This window comes from Haliotis asinina, chromosome 1 (genome assembly GCF_037392515.1).
Source record: "Haliotis asinina isolate JCU_RB_2024 chromosome 1, JCU_Hal_asi_v2, whole genome shotgun sequence".
NCBI classification, from domain to species: Eukaryota; Metazoa; Mollusca; class Gastropoda; order Lepetellida; family Haliotidae; genus Haliotis; species Haliotis asinina.
In genome coordinates, this window is record NC_090280.1 from 91,840,118 (window position 1) to 91,860,334 (window position 20,217).

The window sequence follows — 20,217 nt, forward strand, 5'->3', positions numbered from 1 at the left end:
GAATATACCCACACAATCCTTTGTATATATTCCTTAAAGGACAGAACGTCTTTCTATTCCAATCATTTCGTTTATGTCTAGACGCCCTAAGCGATGAGCAAGTTGCATGAGAGATGTTGACATGGAACGTTAGGACACGCTTTCCCTTCGCTTTGTTCAGGTACGTGTTTTTTTGAGTAATCGCGTTACCGCAGAAACAATCTTATGTGTGCATGTCTTGCACGCATAGATTCTGATCTACTGAATTTTAGGAAGTGCCTTAAAGCAGCAAGATATAAGAAACACCAGATTTTTAAAAGCTCCGGGAACATTTCGCACGGTGATGATTTTTATTGAGTTGCATGTACAACGTGAATGACCCTCTAAAATTAATGTGCGAAGTAAGTGACCCCCACTGCTTGTCATGTACAAAATCAGTGGACCCCGTTCACAGCTGGTGTACAAAATTGAGGCCGTGGTCATGATTGGAAAAGTATAAACAATGCAGAGTCACGCACGTCTGTACTATAATGATGTTTTATTGTTATAAAAATGTATACGTATTTAACTGACTTGACGGTTTATAAGTTGGATAAAGTACGAGTCCGAGGTCATGATTGGAAAAATAACTTCGCGGTCGGCCTTACATTCACACTTCTCACACTTTTCGACCTGTATTACATAAAATTAATGGTGATCAACACTTGTCTCTGATCAGGATTAATTACAGGAGCTTATTGCTAAGCGGTTCACAATTTGCATTTTCATTACATTCAAGTAATTTGGTTGAGGACTATTTTCCGGAACTGGAAACTTAAATTGTCACTGTATTATAGCAATATATGTATGAAGTAAGGTTCCATGAGGTCCGAATAGATGTGGGTTCAGAAGTTGTGACGTAATTGTGAATTATTAATACTGTCAACATATCATTTTCAAAGAAATTAAAGTTCTCATCTGAAAATGAATAACAAATACAGATTATTTTTACAAACATGATAGATGTGAGATATGTCTTGGCCTTAATACGGGATGTCTAGTATAAATACATTGTTCATGGCTGTAAGAAGCTCAGGTCAGGTCTGGTTCTCATCTACTTGGAAATCCATAATATTGCAGGGGCAAATGGAAATGGTGCTTCATAAAAAATCACGTTAATCTCATTTTGTTGGACATAGCAACGTTACAGAAATAAGTTCTTATTGAAAATATGTGGATGCTACTATGCTATCGAAATCACAGAGAGAAAGAGTATCACTGTTCAAAAGACATAGCGATCTCTTCTCTAACCTCTCCAAGCGTAAGCCATCGAGCATCCCGTAGCACAATATGCATGATCACTCACAAGTCAGGAGATCAGCTGTTGTACACCTGCATGCATACATCGGTGGTTGGTGCCTCCTACCCTGACTTCATCTACTGCTCACAGTTTGCCTGGTAGCCAACGTATCAAAGGTTCGGGACCCAAGTGCTGTCTCGCCTATATCACTTGACATACTGCAGGGCTGTATAGACACTTTTGAACCATGTCTCAAGTAAGTTCTTCAGCAAGACCTTGCCATACGACTGTATGAGGAAAACGGAATATTTGTGTATTACCTGCCTTAAACAGGTCATAGCTTTCGGGTTAATGTGGGAGTCGGTTGTATTCAGGTCCCTGTGATACAGTGAAGTATGTGTAATTTGTTTTCGCCTAAAGGATTGATTTAAAGAACAAATACTACACAGAGGTGGTAAAACACTAACCAACCCATCAAACAACCTGATAGCTGAAAACAGTCTCGTATTGCCAACCATGACAACCGTGACCTCGAATACGATGACACGGCAAATCTTCTTCTGACAGTAACGTCCAACAACAAACGAAACCAGCTGCAATGTAGCACCAACGGAAGTGTGCACAAACATAGCCAATCTACTGAGGTAAAAATAACCTTCCTGTTATTTGGAGAACAGCAAAATATTTAATTTCAAACTTTGCTATTTCAATGTAATTTAGCTTCAAAATCTATACTATATACTATTTTTCACTTAGGTGAACTGAATAGTATGGAGGTATATGATGTTTGTAATCTTTGCGAGGCAGTGGGGTAGCCTAGTGGTTAAAAGCGTTGGCTCGTCCCGCTGAAGACCCAGGATCGTTTCACCCACATCAGCACACTGTGTGCAGTCCATTCCAGGTGTCCTCAGCCGTAATATTCATGGAATATTGCTAAAAGCGACGTAAAACAATACTCACTCACCCACTTGTAGCTAGCATCAAGATAGTCAGGTCCGTCACTGTTGATGTTAGATCGGGGCGACCCTCCGTCCCTTAGTCTATATCCTGAGCAGTGGTCGAGCCAACGTTTCGGCGTGACGGCAACTACTTGAAGAACAGACCCAGAGTACTTTTAAAACCGGAATGAATATATGATGTTTTCAAGACTTGTGTTTGTCTGTTTGAGGCAGAACAGCAGTATCCCAGTGCTAGGTGAACAGTTATGTATGGACCAGGCAGCCCTGTACTTGAAGCTGTGCAACACAAACACAATGCAACGCAAGCATTTGGTGATATATTTGCAATACACCGAAACGAGATACATTTGATGGGGAACTATCAAGTAGAAAGAATACTGCCTATGTTGTGATTACACGATGCCATTTAGGAAGTGGTCAAATGCAACATATGTCATATTTGGGATTTCACTTTCTCAGTAAAGTACAAATTCTAGTAATTTTTGGTTGAGACAGGCACCTAATCGCCAGCACACAAAGTCAGCCGCCTAACCCGCTCAGGCACCGCGACTTCCACAAAAAATGAAAGTTGGACAACTGGTAGTCTAGACTGCTTACTTTGTGTACCCTTCTGATAAGTGTAAATTAGCACGGCTCCCACGGCCGAAAGCTATGATTGCAGGATGCCATTTAGGAAGTGGTCAGATGCAACATATGTCATATTTGGGATTTCACTTTCTCAGTAAAGTACAAATTCTAGTACTTTTTTGGTTGAGTCCCATGCGGGATTCGAACCCGCACCCTCAGAGTCAGGCACCTAATCGCCAGCACACAAAGTCACCCGCCTAACCCGCTCAGCCACCGCCACTTCCACAAAAATGAAAGTCGGACAACTGGTAGTCTAGACTGCGTACTTTGTGTACCCCTCTGATGAGTGTAAATTGGCACTGAGGCCAATTGGTACTTTACTGAGGAAGTGAAATCCCAAATATGACATATTTTGCTTTGCCTATGTTGTTTTAGATGAATACCTCACACATGACTGGGTTCTTTCTCACGTCAGAAACACTTATTGGAAGCAGTGGACGATGGCGGTGACACCCTCACACTCTTGAATGACAACGGCTTCTTCCTTCCCAACTTCCCCGATGGAGTCCGTATCAGCTGTGTACGTTCAGTGAGAATACGCGATGATGACATCCTACTGTGCACATATCCTAAATCAGGTAACATGAACAAATCTGGTAGGATACATCTGTTCACTCAAAAGTAACTTTTGTTGGCATCGTTTAAATCATAAATGATATATATATATATATATATATATATATATATTGGCATGTCCACATTTGACCATCTTGACTGAAATATACTTTGTTAGTCCACAAAGCCATTATCAACATCATATTTGGGATTACACGTTCATAACAATTTTAGCGAAGTAACTTATACCAAAATTTATAAGGAGGTGTACCCAAGGGCATCCTATCCCACTCCACAACAACTCTAATAAAGCCCATCCGATTACACTCGCTATCACTTACATTTCGTATGAAAAAGAGATGTTGATCCATAGTTTACATTCTGCAATCGAAACGTTTTGCTGACTCTTTGTTCAATTTCATGCCATCAAATATATATCAGCATTTTGTTCCGGTCGCATCGCAGTACAATGCATGGGAAAGATAGCAATAAATGGCAAAAATTTTGTGTTTCATTGATGATTGATGCAGATTCGTTGGTGATTTGTCTTCTCTCTAGGAACCCACTGGGCGTTTGAAATAACAAGAGAGCTCCTCGCAGGGGAGATAGTCGAAGATAACAAAACAAAGGTTCAAGCCTTCATGGAAAGGACGTCAGATGAGAAGTTTGCCGACCTCCCGTCTCCCAGGTTCATCAACACCCATTTGCTGATGAAACATCTGCCAGACGACGTTCGTAAAAAGAAAATAAAAGTCATCATTGTTCTAAGAAATCCAAAAGATGTGGCTGTTTCACTCTATAACTTCTTGAAAACGATTCCATTTGTCAACTACAAAGGCGACTGGAAGAACTTTGTGGGACCCTACTTTCAGGGAAAGTGTGAGTACCGTTCTGTTTGGTCATCCATAAATAGTTACCTTCTGGCAATCCTTTACCTTAAAATATTCCCCTGTGCTCATATTTCTTCACGTTCACGACGAAGATCGGGGTACGATTCAACACATGTGCACAATGTGAATCCCATTTCTGGTGTTCCCCGCCGTGATATGGCTGGAATATTGTTCAAAGGTGCAGTAAAAATTGAACGTCCTCATTGCTGTAACCCTGCATTTTCTGAGTGAATATAGCAGGCATGGTTTAAATAATCATGTGAAATATTCAGTTTTGTTGATGATCTCGTCAAATGGTGATTTATTTGAACTCTGTACTGATTTTTAAATTTCTTGCTGAGTGGTAATATATACCATCGGATTCAAGGGAGATATGATCACTGCTTTAAACCGTGTTGCATCAATAACCCTGAGTCCTATTCGAGGAGTTTAATGTGATCTTCTTCTTGTAAAGACAGCGTTGGAAGATGATGTCTCTAGGCATTCTTACCCGAGTGTTTTCTTATATTACAGTTATGTATGGATCCTGGATAGACCATGTCCTCGACTGGGAGCAGGTGAAGCAAGACAATCCTGATCTGCCTGTGTTGACGCTCTTCTACGAAGACATTCAAGAGGTGACAACAATTCCTTGCCACAATATACATGAATGCTTCAGTCAGCAGTATTTCAGCTTAGAACCATGTAGTGAAAACAAATTGTTTTGGGGCGTGGATACATTAAGCAGGTACGTGGGGGCAACTTGTGGATATATCAAGCAGATAAATGAGGCAATATATGCAGATATTAAGCACGTATATGCTGATAACACGAGGATATATTACACAGGTACCGTGTTAATCCAGATAAGCCCAGCGGTGACACGTGATTAAGCAATGACATAAGTATTGTTTCTATGTTGTTGACATGTGAATAGAGTGAATGATATATCTATATCGATATATTGTCGATTTTTTTCATTCTCGCGTCATGATGTCAGGCGTGATGTTCGCGAAAATTTAACGGGAGCAAAAATGTGACTGTTTACATTACATTGGGATAACGTGTGTTCACAAGGATATGGGTTGATAACCGATTGAGTTTAGTCTTACGCTGGACTCGGCAATATGATATCTATATTGTCTTGTAAATAACTGGACCAGACCCTCCTATGATCAACAGCATGAGCATTGATCTCCGTAGCTGGGATGCGAGCTTATATAACCACCCGATCACATAGGTCGATTCTCACTACAAGCACTGTTTGCTGGAGATCAATTCTAACCCGGATCTTCAAGCGTTGGGGTAACATGTAGAGCTATTACGCATGTATGTCGGGGCAACGAACAAATCAAGATGATATGACGCCACTAGGGATCAGTCTGTATTGTAACATCAAAAATAATAACACGACATTTGAAGAGTGTAAATTAGTAAGTTGATGTCCGTTCAGGATCAGATGCGAGAGATGAGGAAGATTTGTGAGTTCCTGGGTGTAGAAAGGACGGATGACTTCCTGTCCAAAGTCTGCAAGAACACAACTATTGCAGCTATGAGGACTCGCAAGGAGGACGACAGTGGAATCAAAGTTTTTAGAAAAGGTTTGCATGAATAATGAGTCTTTCCTGAGGTCATGCCATGTATTTCTTAGTCAACACAAGGGCAATAAGATTTTTAGGTTGGGCGTGAGAAATACTTTTGCAAAGTGCCACATATATGAAGTCGTGTCTGACATTGATTAAACAATTCCTCTGATACATCTCCTGTCGTTCCCTTCGTGCTAGAGTAGTACTAGTGCAGTACTAGTACAGTACTAGATCTAGTGCATAGTATAAAACTTCACAAGGAATATAAATATATATATATATATATATATATATATATATATATATATATAGAGAGAGAGAGAGAGAGAGAGAGAGAGAGAGAGAGAGATTGATGAAACTAAGCCTCTGGGCCCTTCTTGTCCTTTGTAACATTTTTGTGACCGTGCTAGTGCGTATGGCCTACCTGCGTAGAGGTCCAGAGTGGCACACATTAATTTACATGGAAAACCATGGCTTAGAAAATGAATCTATGACGTTGAGATAAGGCAGACGTGTCTGAGTTTGATATACTAAGCATCTGGACATCTATTATGCTTCGTAACATTCTTGAGAACAATCAGCTGCCGCTCCCTTCTTTCATGCTAGTGCAATATTAGTGCACATGGCAAATGTGAACAGAATTAGATAGTGTAAAACTTTACATGGAACACCATGGCTTAAAAAATGATATTGAAATAATGCCAGCCCCTAAACATGTTTCTTTCCAAGCTCAAAGTACATTTTTGATCTTTTTGAGACCTATAAAACACATCCTCCCAACGTCTCCTGACCTGCAAAACATTCGTATATCAGTCCACAACTTTATTTAAAAGTCTGATACATGTCAGTGGCTTAAAAGTTACAAGTAAAAGTTTTATGGTTTTATGTAAAAGTCAAGAAAGTGCAGTGTCCAATATAAACAATGTTTCCTTTCAGGTGGAGTTGGTGATTGGAAGAACTGGTTCACTGTCGCTCAGAACGAGTGGTTTGATCAGTTCTACCAGGAGAAGATGGTCGACTGTCCCCTTCAGTTCAAATACACACTGTGATTTACCACACTCATCTATAGTCCAACCTATCCTCATAGCTTTCAGGAAGACCTTCAGGATCGTACACCTTTTAAGGCGGTGTTGTAATTGCTGGAGGAAGAAATCATTAATCTGATACGATTATATTGATCCATCTGCAAGTCCAGTATTATACGGCTGAACGCTCGCCTCTGTCCTTGCTTTGGTATGACACAAAGTAACAGATGTGTCCGTGATTTTGTTGGAATGGCTTAAATGTGTATGACAGCTTTCCAGTCGTTTTCAACAATAATGCAGGTATATCGTGATGAAAACATGACTACTACATTACATTGTAGTATTTCCTTATCTTAGCATGAACAGTGAATTAGTTTTAACAATGCTTGCAACACCTTCGTAAAATTCATCTCCATACTTCAGACAAACCTAAGACCCGTGAAGGTCCGGGGTAGAACAGGCCTTCCGCAACCCATCCTTCCCATGAAAGACGACTATGCTTATCGTAAGAGGCGACTAACGAGATCGGGTGGTCAGGCTCGCTGACTTGGTTGACATTGTCATCGATTCTCAATTGCGCAGATCGATGTTCATGCTGTTGATCACTGGGTGGTGGGGTCTAGACTCGATTATTTACAGACTGCCGCCATATAACTGGAATATTGCTGAGTGCGTCGTAAAACTAAATTCACTCACTCACCTGAATCCTCATTTGGGCCAAACTTGAAAGAAAGTAGATTTGATAACAGATAACGTAAACTTGGTGAGATCATCATACTCCAACGATATGTTTGAACTTGAATGAATATATTGTTATCCCTGTTTTAAATCAGACTTTCAGAACATGTGTCAGGACATTTTTGAAGAGACATTCAAGAACAAACAATCTCCTTTCCTTTCCGGACCCTCAGTTCCCATTTCCAAAGAGACATTTGCCGGAAAAAGTTCTCGGACTGTGAGCGCTTGAATCAATCTAGCAAACTATAAACGGTGCTTCATTTGCATATACTGGCCCTATCCCATGATCAAGGAATGGAAGCGAGTAGCCATTTACCCGAGAGACTTATTGAAACTTGTTTTGAAATGGAGTGTGTCAGTTTCTGTATTTAAGTGAACCACCGTTTGTCTATAACGAAAGTTATTGCCTGCTTACAATTAATACAGCTAGACAATACCGGCGCTATGGCAATACACGCAACCATCTCTGTCGAACCAGATTCAACCCAAAGCTCCTCTGGATCTTTGCCCAAAATGAAATGGGCCTATAATACTTTGGGGAACTGAGTTGTTATTTTGTTTTTCGCTTTTGTTTGCCTTTCACTGTACAGTACGGACGGGTTGGAGCATAGTCCAGTATATCAAATCAAAATTTGGATATGATGACAGCCAGCGACCAAGTCTGGAGGCCGGACAAACTGGTCATGTCTTGCAGGGGCTTCTGAAGAGCAATTCTGATGGATTTTTTCGGAATCTAATAACTCATAAGAAACATGCTCCTGAGTCATTGTTTAGGTGTTGGTTATGTATTAGAAATGCATCGAAATGAGATAACGTCATGAGATATTTACGGAAACATCAAACAGGAGGAACAGTACTTACGTTTTCCAGCTGTTTACCCACTCCCCACTCAGAAACACTTTGTGGAAGTCCGTCAATACCTAACAACGGCTTTGTTGTACGCAACAGCATCGAAGTTGTACGTTCTGTAAAAAATCCCAACGAATGACATCAAATTTGTAAGCGCCACAAAACTCAATCCCAAATATATCTGGAAGAATACTGCGTGTCTTTTAACGTAACGTTTGATGGCATAAACCCAATCTCAAATTTCTTAATTCTTCTGTAAATATTTGCTCGTCCGATATATCTCGTTACATCCACTGGTATAAAATTCGAAATTTGACATCTACATTATTGTGAATCATTGTAAATTGTAATATTTTCATGCTGAATCCTACACACTGCATTGATATGTACGTTGTTTAAATATAATCTTGGTGAGATAACTCAAAACCTTTGAGTGAAATACACTATAGCGTGTAGCGACTAATGCAGAGACTCACACTTCACGCTGCGCTTTGCGAATAACAGTTTATAGGTGTGCTTCAGAAGGTTGATGTCTGTTTTTGGTCGGCTGGTTAGCTGGTTCTTGCTTAACGCCACACTCAGAGCTGTTCCAGCAACATGGTTGCGGTCTGGATTGTCTAGTCCAGACAATCCCGTGATCAACAGCATCAACATCAATCTACGCAACTGAGATAACTAGTCAAACAGTCACCAGTCATCCCGCCATTCAATGAGCGTCTTGGTTCACAGATGAGGTTTCAACATGACATTGCAATGCACCAGTTCTAACGCACAATCTTAGCGGCAGTATTAATGTCATGGACATTTTAGGATGGGCTGGAGAAATATGTCTCCTAATAGTATGAGGCCGCCCTGCAGTTTTTATCGTCTGTAGTGGTACCTGGATGAAAACACTATAAAGCACATGTACTTCATACTAATAAAGGCAAAACGTCCATTATTTATGCTGAAGGTACACATTTGCAATTACTGAGAGTCTGTGATTAATGCATATTCTGTCACCTTAAGAAATTTGCAATTATTACGTAAGCATGTTTTCCCGGCTACCTGATTGGTCCAGAGGCGGTCATGAGACCGTCGACAGAAAAACATACTGGCTCCGACCCAGGTCCGATCAAAAGTCATATTGCCTTGAGAGCACTGTGATGTCAAACTATGACGTCATAATACGTGAGCCAGTTCAACCCACAACTGGTGCCCGTCAGGAACCTTTGCAAGAGCAGAATGCTCAAGTGGCAGCTGACCCCAAACTTCTTATGGACGTCCGTATCAACCTCTTTCCCCTTCCTGATGGAAATCTTCCGAAACAAACTCTTCCAACAAAGAGCCAATTGGCCCCCAAAATTGGGCCCTCACTCTTCCTCTTCTTCAGTTGCAGACCTTTCCGAAAACCCTGTTTGCATTTTGTTTAGGTCTATTTATGAGGAAATTTGTGATTTACCTTAGAGAAACGGAGGCCAATTAAACAACTAAATATATGTCTTTTCCGAAAATGAAATTGATATACTTAATGAAATTATATGTTTAAAACTTTCTGCGGACTGTTCAGTACATGAAGTTGATTGTTGCGTCTATTCTGACGCTCGAACCTTGGAGGAACTTCACACAGTCTTTTTCCAAAGAAAAACCGGTTTCATGTAAAATTAACAGAAACTAGAAAACATATTTCCTGAATAGAGCTGTGTCTGAAATTATGATCATCAGGATATCCCATGTCTAAACGACAAAAAGCAATTTGGAGAAAATTAAAATTACCGTACAGAACACCAAAAGAAAAGGGCCTTCTCCAAATTGTCGATTCCCTTAAGGCAAAAATAAAAGTTTGGACTGAAAGAAATAAAAAATGGGAAAAGAAACACAAATTTATTAAACAAAATAAACTTTATAGAAACCATGAAAAACACTTCTACAGGCAACTTAATACGAGTGGTGATGGTGAGCGTGATGCCAGTGAAAGGTTCTGGAAACAGTTGTCCATACCCGGCGATTGTAAACTGGAGGCACCACGGGTCAGTGATTATGGCCATGCAATGTATGAGGAAGTAACTAGGTTTTTGTGGGTTACATCTCACCAGATTGCCTGAAACGTGTTATTAAAAAGTCCAAGTCTAATACAGCTCCAGGGCCTGATGACATTCGAAACTGGTATTTGAAACTGTTCCCTTGTGTCTAAACATTCTCTTGTGGACACAGGTGATGTTCCTCCATGGCTCTTCAAAGGTCGCACAATACTCCTCTCCCAAAAAGGAGACATAACTGATCCAAAAAACGTGGTTGAATACTCAATACAAACTATTTACAGGGTGTTTGACAAACATCGTGTCGTTTTACTGCTCGTCCAATGAGATAATTTACAGAGAGAAGAAGGAGGCGAGAAAGGCATGTTGGGGGTGCAAGGATCAACTTTTTGTACAGAAAATGATTTTGGAAGAGGCTAAAACGTATCACCGCAACCTCTCCGTGTGCTGGATTGACTACCAAAAGGCATATGACTGTCCCACACGAATGGATTCTGAAGTCTCTTCAGGATATTAACCACCCTGAGCGACTACTTGATTTACTCAAGTCTTTAATGAGTTGCTGGTCGACTCAACTGAAGATGTACTCGCAAGGGCAGGTGCAGACTTCGGAATCTATTCCAATCAGAAGGGGACTATTTCAGGGGGACTCCTTCAGTGCTTTGCTTTTTTGTCTGTCTTTAAATCCGTTGAGTTTTCTGCTCAATAGGGAGGAGGGTTACCATCAAGGACCTCATCAGTATAGATCCCCAACCGCTCTTACTCATCTCCTGTACATGGATGACATCGAGCTCCTTGCGAAAGGAGATACCAATTTGAAAGAACAGGTTCTCCATGTGGAGTCCTTTTCTAATGACAGTGGCATGACTTTTGGACTCGACAAATGTAATAGTCTTCATCTGAAACGTGGCAAAATATCTACTGATGGATCGGTCAAGTTACAAGGGGGAGGAGTTATTGAGCATCCTGTGGAAGATCAGGCATACATTTATTTATGCAAGTTCGAGACAAGCTCCAGAATGCCCAGATTCAAGATAAACTTCGGACCGAGTATAAATTCGTTTAAAGTAAATCTGGAGTTCAGAGCTAAATGCTCGAAACAAGGTCAAAGCCACTTTTGCTGTGCCAGTCCTCTCATATTCTTTTGGAGTAGTTGATTGGACAAGATATCCAGGGTCTTGTCCGCCTGACCAGAAGGATCATGTCTGATAACAGAGCACACCACCCGCGTTCCTTTCTTAATCGTTTTTATATGCCAATCAATTGTGGAGATCGGGGTTTGATTAATGGCTCTTCATGACAGAATTTTATTGTGTACTTTTGCACATATTTATTTGTCGGATGATCCTCTGGTGATGCACGTCAAGACTCACGATGAAAGCAAGGAATTCCACAGCTATTTTAAGCGTGCCAAGGTTATTTGACAGAATCTGAAATTCGAAGTTGATTTTGTTGATGGCGATATACTGCTGGACGGTACAGCGATGGGAGTAATCCAGGTGAAGTCCCTTACCAAGTCTGCCCACAGTCGGTCCTTTGTGTAGAAGCTGTCTGAGGAGCCATTGTATCGTGTGTATATGCAGTGTGTGGAACAGAACAGCAATCCAACCGACTCCTTCGCCTGGATGAAGTCGGCTGGTCTCAAATGTGGAACTGTGGGTTTTCTTTTTTGCTGCTCAGGACCAGTCACTTCCCACTTGCAATCGCCAGAATGTGAGTCTTAATGTTAACATGAAATGTCGACTGTGCAATGAATTTACAGAGACTGTCCTACACTTTGTCAGTGGATGCCCTTCCTTGGCACCAACAACATATCATGATGGCATGGCTCGCTGCTTTTACTATCGTCTCCACTATGCCTGTGGCTTTGACCAAGAGGTCCATCCATGGTACGACCCTGAACATGTCCAGGCCGTCCTGGAAAATGATGCTTACAAACTTCTCCGGAATAGGCCAATATATAGCCCGAGGCGAATTCCAGCCAACAAACCTGATCTTGTCCTTTTTGATAAAACCAGTGAAATTATTTACATGATTATCATTGAATTTTCTGTCCCTTTTGACAGCAATGTGATTCAGCAAGATTCAGGAAAAGCATGATGAATATGCGGACCCCGCCTTTGAAATGTACACTGTCGTCAGGCTCCTCGTTGTTCTCGGTGCTCTTGGTTTGGCACCTTCTGATCTCTTGGCGCAGATGAGGAGAGTGCCCCGGTTCTCCACCGGGAGCACAGCCCTTCTGACACTCTGGGTAATGCAGAATTCTGCATTGTTGGGGAGCCTCCATATTCTCCGGAAAGTTCTTGGTTGGTTCGACTAGGCAGTGCTTTCTGGCAAAGGCCCATTCGCTGTCTGGGCTGCGTGTAGAAGGGGCGAGTGCCCTGAGATGATGATGAGCCTTACCGGCCTGACTGTGCCAGGATCACCCAAACCCTCTCTGCTGCACATCAATCTTGGAGGGACTCTAGAAATGAGTTTTACACATTGTACCTATGTGGAGACTCGAACCCGGGTCTTTGGCGTGACGAGCGAACGCTTTAACCACTAGGCTCCCCCACCGCCCCGATTATTACTCATAAGTGTTCGATCAGTGTTACAATATTACGGTGGTGTATCCTTATGGTTACATCATCACATTTCTGTTGCCCCACGTCATGCTATTTGCTGGAAAATTGCTGAAAGTAGTGTAAGACTCAATCACTCACTGCAGAATTCAGTTGCTCTATACGTTTTATAGTAGACATGTTGATGACATTTCAAAGCGACATTTAGGGCAGATGCAGTTCCCTACGGTACTAATCCAAAAATCAAGTAAAAATCACATTTTGATAGTTAGTGGGTGAGTTGGTAAATGTTGCTTTATGCCGCATCAGCAAGTTTCCAAATATTCAAGGCTACTATTTGATAGGATTTTATGAGCGTTTGCAAATAGTACAGTATCAAACGTAAAACCTTAACTGCTTTTATCAGAGATTTTTTTTTGACTGCCTGCTTCTGTCTGCCTACCTGCCTGTCTGTCTCTCATTCTCTGTGTCTGTGTGTTTGTCTATGTCTGCCTGCCTGCCTGTCTGTCTCTCGTTTATCTGGGAAATATACAGTGGTACCGCCCCCACGCACTATATTGTGAACAGATTACTGCTATTTCTATTTCGGTATCAGTTCAGAGACACATTTCAATGATGAACGCTGATATAAATGGAGAGGGAACTGCATCATTGGAAAACTTGATTGTTTCACTTTTAGAACAATTTGTGCAATATTCTGGTTTGCATGAATAGTCAGTAGATTTTGATGCCGAGCTTTCAAAGCGACAATGCGTGAGTATTTCTGTTGAAAGATAATTTTCAAAGAAATAACATTACATTTGGATATGGCAAAAAAAGTTAGTGAGTGAGTATGGTTTTACGTTGCATTTACAATATTCAACAATAGGATCATTGTACCCATGTTGGGAATCGAACCCGTGTCTTAACCATCAGGCTACCCCACTGTGTAGAGCTGAAGTGAGATGTGGCTGCAATATTGCCGATGTAACGATAAATATGAACTCACTCACTCACTGAGATGAAGTGAACAATCCTCACGTGTTACGTGATCGCTTCAAGGCGATAATAACACAGACTTTGGCCATTTCATGACCTAAACAGAAAACCACAGGTCAGTATGTAGGCCACTTAAAGAAATAAGTGAACTTGGGAACGTAAACGCGCATGTAACGTGAACTGGGCGAGTCCCTCCCCACCGCACGACTGACAGCTCGCCTGGTAGCCATTCCTTCGTATTATCTGGATCACTGGATATGACGTGAGGTGTGTGCTGGCACTGTCAATCATGTCTCAAGTAAGTTCTGCAACATTAACGTATGACTGCATGCATTACTCGCCGTATCTTTTTGTGTGACAGGTCAGAGCTTTCACTTTACTGTGAGACTCGATATGCTCAGGTCCCTATGACACAATGAATGCAGGGGTGTTTGCTTAACCTCATTGGTCGAAATTACATTACACTCAAAAGATTACGTTTTAGCGGTAAACAGGTGATCAACAAAACAACTTATTCGTCGTTCACTACAGACAACTTGCCTGGTAACTCTACTTAGCAACTACATTGATAGAGCTGGAACACTGCTGACTACACACAAACCCAGCCTGTGTGTAACACTAACTTGGGCATTGACAAGCGATACGGAAGTAGTGACAGGAAGATAACCTTAGTAGTAATCAACCTACTGAGGTCAGAGTGACTTATTTGTAACTCGGAGAACACATTAATTTGCTGTTTACATGTGTTATGTTATTTCCTTATAGCTCAGCGTTTTTAAAGAAATGTAACATATGATTTGTTTATTTACACTTTATTAATAAAGTGCAGATTCTAATACTTTTGTTGGGTTGAATTCCATCCGGGATTCGAACCCACACTCTCAGAGTCAGGTACCAAATCGCCAAAACAAAAATTCGGCCGTTTAACCCGCTCAGCCACCGGGAAACATCTATCAGGTTTTCAACACAATATGGGCAGAGCTAAAGGGGAAGGCCATTTCTGATTCTGACCTTGCCATCAAGATGTTCAGGTCCGTCACTGTTGTCAGATCAGGTCCACCTTGTTGTCCCTGCTTTATACCCAGCGCGACCTGTTAAGGTCCGGGTCAGAATATTGAACTTCGGTAACTCATGCTTGTCGTAAAGTGCGACGAAAGGGATCGGCTGGCTGACTTGATTGACACATGTCATCGGTTCCCAACTGCACAAGTCGATGCTCATGGTGTTAATCACTGGATAGCCTGGTCTAGTCTCGATTATTTACACTTCGGCGCCATATAAGATGGAGTATTGCAGAGTACGGCGTAAAACTAATTCACTCACTCATCAATCACTCACCATACTTTCAGCCCTGATCGTGAACTTTCGTGCTACTAAATAGGTCATGGTTCAAGCATCCTGCAAAATGGCTGAAGAACCAACCGTTAATTCCAGACTTATGTGCAGTAAATAAACGTGTTCCAGAGGCCTAGATGTTCCTTACATGGCCAAAAATCAAATCAGCAGAGTTTCGGAGATGTATAGGGTGTTTAGTACTATTTTGTACTCGATTCTCATTAAACGTTTGCAATCAGCAACCTTCTGGCTGTGTGACGGTGTCAAGTGATTAATATCATGAGCAACCATCAACAGCGTACCATTGCAACATTATTGACATCTCTCGAGGCAGCCTCCAGCTAAAGCTGTTTCGGAGAACAGATCCAAAGTAGAGTATTTTTTCAAAACAGAATGGCCATATAGTGATCTAGAACATTGTGTTTGTATGTTTTTTCGCCATAAAAGCCCTATATCAATGGCGAATATATTAAGGACCATGGGGACTTACAGTATCTTTGCTACCTGCATGGTCCCTAGTTGGATTTACATCATCCCCTGAGCCGCTGGCGATTGTAGGAACGTTTAGTCAAATTTTTAAAAGAGCAAAAACGCTTCATTTAAAATCGGGTAAGCATAAATTAAACTGTTAAAGTTTTGGAACAAGAAATTATTTACATCTCTCGATACAGTCTCCAACTATTTTGGAGAACAGATCCGAAGTAGAGTTATTTCAAAATGGAATGGACATATAGTGATCTGGAGCATTGTGTTTGTATGTTTAACGCCATAAAGCCCTATTTCAACAGATGGTGAATAGATATTTTTGGACCAAACAGTCCCGTGTTTGACATCTAGGACATTTCGAGCCAGCTGTGTGTCCACTAACGTCTCTGCATAGAGACTAAGGACTCAAGACAAACACATTTTTGTGATGTATCAGCAAAACGTCAAACAATACCGTTTCATATGGGTACGTATGTGAGGAATTATAGATAGAAAAAAATCCCTGAAATACATTGACATGTGATAAATGTGACAAGTAGGTAAGTATTCCTCTATAAGGATCTATAGAATAGAGTAGCACCTATCTTTCTGAGCAGACTTCCTCACACATGACCAGGCTCTTTCTCAATTCAGAGACACTTGGTTGATGCACAAGATGACGGCGGTGACACCCTCACGTTCTTAAACGACAACGGTTTTTTCATCCCCAACTTCCCCGACGGACAAGGTATCCAGGGTGTACGTTCTGTGAGAATACGCGACGATGATGTCCTAATTTGCACGTATCCTAAATCAGGTAACATTAGATACCATGAAACGCGTGACTATTGGTATCTGGTTCGTATGGATATGATTCGTGTTTTCATAAAGAAGCAACGTAATTAATTACCAAAACACAACATATCAAATGCACACCAATAGCACTCATGCCCACCACACACACACCACCCAAGCTCAGCTTATTACACCCAAACTAACAGCACCGAAACTGTGCCCATTTCACGAACACCAATCCCTCTCAAGCCCAGGCCACCACCTCACACCCAACTCAGTCATGTAACCCATGTTTGTCATAAGAGGCGACTAATTGGTTCGGGTGGTCAAACTCGCTGACTCGGTCGACACATGCCATCGTATCTCATTTACGTAGATCGATGTTCATGCTGTTGATAACAGGACTGTCTGATCCAGACACGATTATTTTCAGGACACCGCCATTCAGCTGGAATATTGCTGTGTGCGCATTAAACGACAAACAAACGAACGAACCTACCAGCCAATTTGTTCACCTTGAAACTAAAAAGAAATATCAGCTTTCTGAAAGGAGCATCACAGTACAGTGGTGTTGTGAAGAAACTGGTACCTGTTAAATGGCATATTTCATTGATAAATGATCCGCGGGTTCAAAACTTGCTTTTGTCATGTATCTCTCTTGCTATCCAGCCGATACTGGTTTGTCACGTGACTTCTGTCTCTCCAGGAACCCACTGGGTCTGGGAAATTACTTGAGAGCTCCTCACAGGGGAGATAACGCACGATGACGTCACGATGAGCCAGACCTTTATGGAAATGGTACCAGAAGAGAGATATGCCGATCTGCCGTCTCCCAGGATCCTCAGCTCCCATCTCCGGATGAAACATCTGCCAGACGACGTTCTCAATAAGAAAATTAAAGTCATCACCGTCTTAAGAAACCCAAAGGATACGGCTGTGTGAGTTTTGTTCCAACTGTGATTATCTACCAAGGGTATCTTTCTTCATCTATCTGTATCAGATTTCTCACATCCTTCCTTTCTTTCCAAACTCTTTCTTGTAATTCCTCGGTCTGTAAGTAGTCGGTGCTGACATCAGTCGAGATATGATTCAGTTCAGTTCAAGGCCACTTCGAATGGTGTTTGACACGTTTGCCCTGTGCCACGTTTGGCAAGCTTTGAGGCAGTGATGTAACCTAGAGGTTAAAGCGTTCGCTCGTCATGCCTAAGGTCCGGGTTCGATTCACCACATGGGAAAATGTGTGAAGCCCATTTCTAGTGTCCTCCACCATGACTTTGCTGGAATAATGCTAAAAGCGGCACAAAGCTAAAGTTACTCACTTACCCAAGAGCTTTCAGTTATAATCCTTATTCCTGTTATCGTAGTAACCACTGTCGGAACGAGAGATATCCTTTTTGCAGCTTTTAAGGGTGGTTAGTGACTTTGGTCCTATTAATCAGTACTCTCTTTGTCTCGTCCTGTCATTGATACTTCTGATAATAATTTTTTCTTTGAGCATTCTTCCCACTCTTCTTGTGTTACAGTTATGTATGAATCATGGATGGACTATGTTCTTGACTGGGAGCTGGTGAAGAAAACTAATCCTGATCAGCCAGTGTTGACTCTCTTCTACGAAGACATTAAGCAGGTGCATTGGACGACAACTGTTGTTTAATCCTGCAGTTTGCGACATTACACATTACAAACAGCAGCATTTATGTAAGCACGTTCTGGAAGAAAAAAATACGAGGAATGCAATTTGAGTGGGTGACTGCAAGCCATTACATGTGGTAATCTGGGTATATTTGCAATCCGGGGTTTGCTGGGGATCGACTCTGAACCTGAATGACGTCAGGAAGGTAGACATGTTTGGGCCTTAGTCCGGTTTGGTGTGTGTGTGTGTGTGTGGGGGGGGGGGGGGGGGGGGGGGCGGGGGGGGGCACGTAGAGACGTTGTTTTGACGTATGTTTGAGCAGCATGTAGAGACGTTAGGCGGTATCTTGAGGCAACATATTAAGAAGTTAGCACGGATCATGGGACAGTACATGTAGACCTTAGTTATGTGTCCTGGGACAACTCGTACACACGTTAGGCACGCACCTTGGTAAGTATGTACAGGTTACAGTCAGGAATCTGGGGGCAACTAAACGTTAGATAGGTATGCCACATGTGGAGTTAGGAGTGATACACCTAATGACCAAGCCAAGAAACAACAGTGTTGGCAAGACCCAAATGCGCTTTATGCGTTGAAGTCCATCGTGACGTCAGATGTGAAATGGGGACGTGTTTACAGCACTTAAATGAATGTTACTTCAGGATCAGATGCGAGAGATGAGGAAGATATGCGAGTTCCTGGGTGTGGAAAGAACGGATGACTTCTTGTCCAAAGTCTGCGACAACACAATTGCAGCAATGAGGACTCACAAGAACAAGGGACATGATAGATCAAGCGTGTTTAGAAAAGGTGAGTTGCCCATACCCAGTTTTCCTTAAGACATGTATTTCTAAGGCAAAACCCTCGACAATCACGTTACTTTCTCATGGGGAATATTTTCGACATTCTTGTGACAAAGGGAGAATATTTTTGAAAAGCGCAAGATTTTAGAAGGAATGTCTGAGACCAATACAACACACCCTCTCAACGTCTCCTGTCCTGCAAAACATTACCAAGAATATATTGTTTTGCGTAAGTGCAGTACTGACTTTGTAACCAAATGCAAACCTGAGCAGACTTATGTTAAAGTCTGAAACAGGTAAGTGACTTAAAAGTCACAAGTAGAACTTTGGTTTGACGTAAAAGGCTGCAAAGTAAAAGTCCAACCTAAACAATGTTTCCTTTCAGGTGGAGTTGGTGACTGGAAGAACTGGTTCACTGTCGCCCAGAACGAGTGGTTTGATCAGTTCTACCAGGAAAAGATGGCCGGCTGTCCCCTTCAATTTACATACACACTGTGATCAAGTTTGCATTAAGGCCTCTGGGAACAATTCTCCACAGCGGACTGTGCACGTTGCACGACTGTGCTATCAGAGATGAAGAGGACAACAGTAATATGACATGATGAATTTCAAACATATGGACTCTCTGAGAAGGCCAATGATATAACACTGACTATGCACTTTGAGTTTTGAGTTAAAGTGATATAAAGTTAAAGGAGTTTTCGATGCTCAAATACATCAGGGACGTGTTATACCTCTGTTATTAATGCTCAAAATATATCAAGAGAGAAATGTGTTGAACATCATTACTTTACTACATGGCACTACATAACTTCAGATCATCTTTGCATCAGATGAAAAAAATAACAAGAGTTAATAAGAGATCTAGTTGGTAAAGACGTTCCAACAATGTTTCCAACGATAGCCCGTTTGTATCATGTATATAATCCAAAATACATTAATGTTCTGCTTTTTGCACCAAAAAACATATTTCCATTCCCTGAGAACTTGTGGAAACTGTTACTAAATTATTTTTGTTAAGTGAATGTATTTAGTTAATGGTCGCTTTGAACTGTAGCTCCTGTGCATGTGTTATGGAGCCAGAAAGGGATGTTTGAGCACACGTTATCATTAATGTTAGCCATTTCATAAGGAAATAGCAATACCAAGAAGGTTTATTA

The 20,217-nt window shown here is 41.5% G+C and overlaps 2 protein-coding genes across 2 annotated transcripts; both read left to right on the forward strand.

The window, feature by feature from the left end:
- Positions 1 to 1,505: 1,505 nt before the first annotated feature.
- On the forward strand, positions 1,506 to 6,903 carry LOC137277126 (sulfotransferase 1A1-like). The gene is made up of 6 exons (XM_067808799.1): positions 1,506 to 1,514; positions 3,260 to 3,422; positions 3,958 to 4,278; positions 4,803 to 4,906; positions 5,722 to 5,869; positions 6,791 to 6,903. The coding sequence occupies exons 1-6, from the start codon at positions 1,506 to 1,508 to the stop codon at positions 6,901 to 6,903; spliced, it is 858 nt and encodes a 285-aa protein (XP_067664900.1).
- A 5,706-nt stretch (positions 6,904 to 12,609) lies between these two features.
- On the forward strand, positions 12,610 to 19,555 carry LOC137277137 (sulfotransferase 1A1-like). Its single transcript, XM_067808810.1, has 5 exons — positions 12,610 to 12,735; positions 16,481 to 16,574; positions 18,145 to 18,248; positions 18,917 to 19,064; positions 19,443 to 19,555. The coding sequence occupies exons 1-5, from the start codon at positions 12,610 to 12,612 to the stop codon at positions 19,553 to 19,555; spliced, it is 585 nt and encodes a 194-aa protein (XP_067664911.1).
- Positions 19,556 to 20,217: the final 662 nt, after the last annotated feature.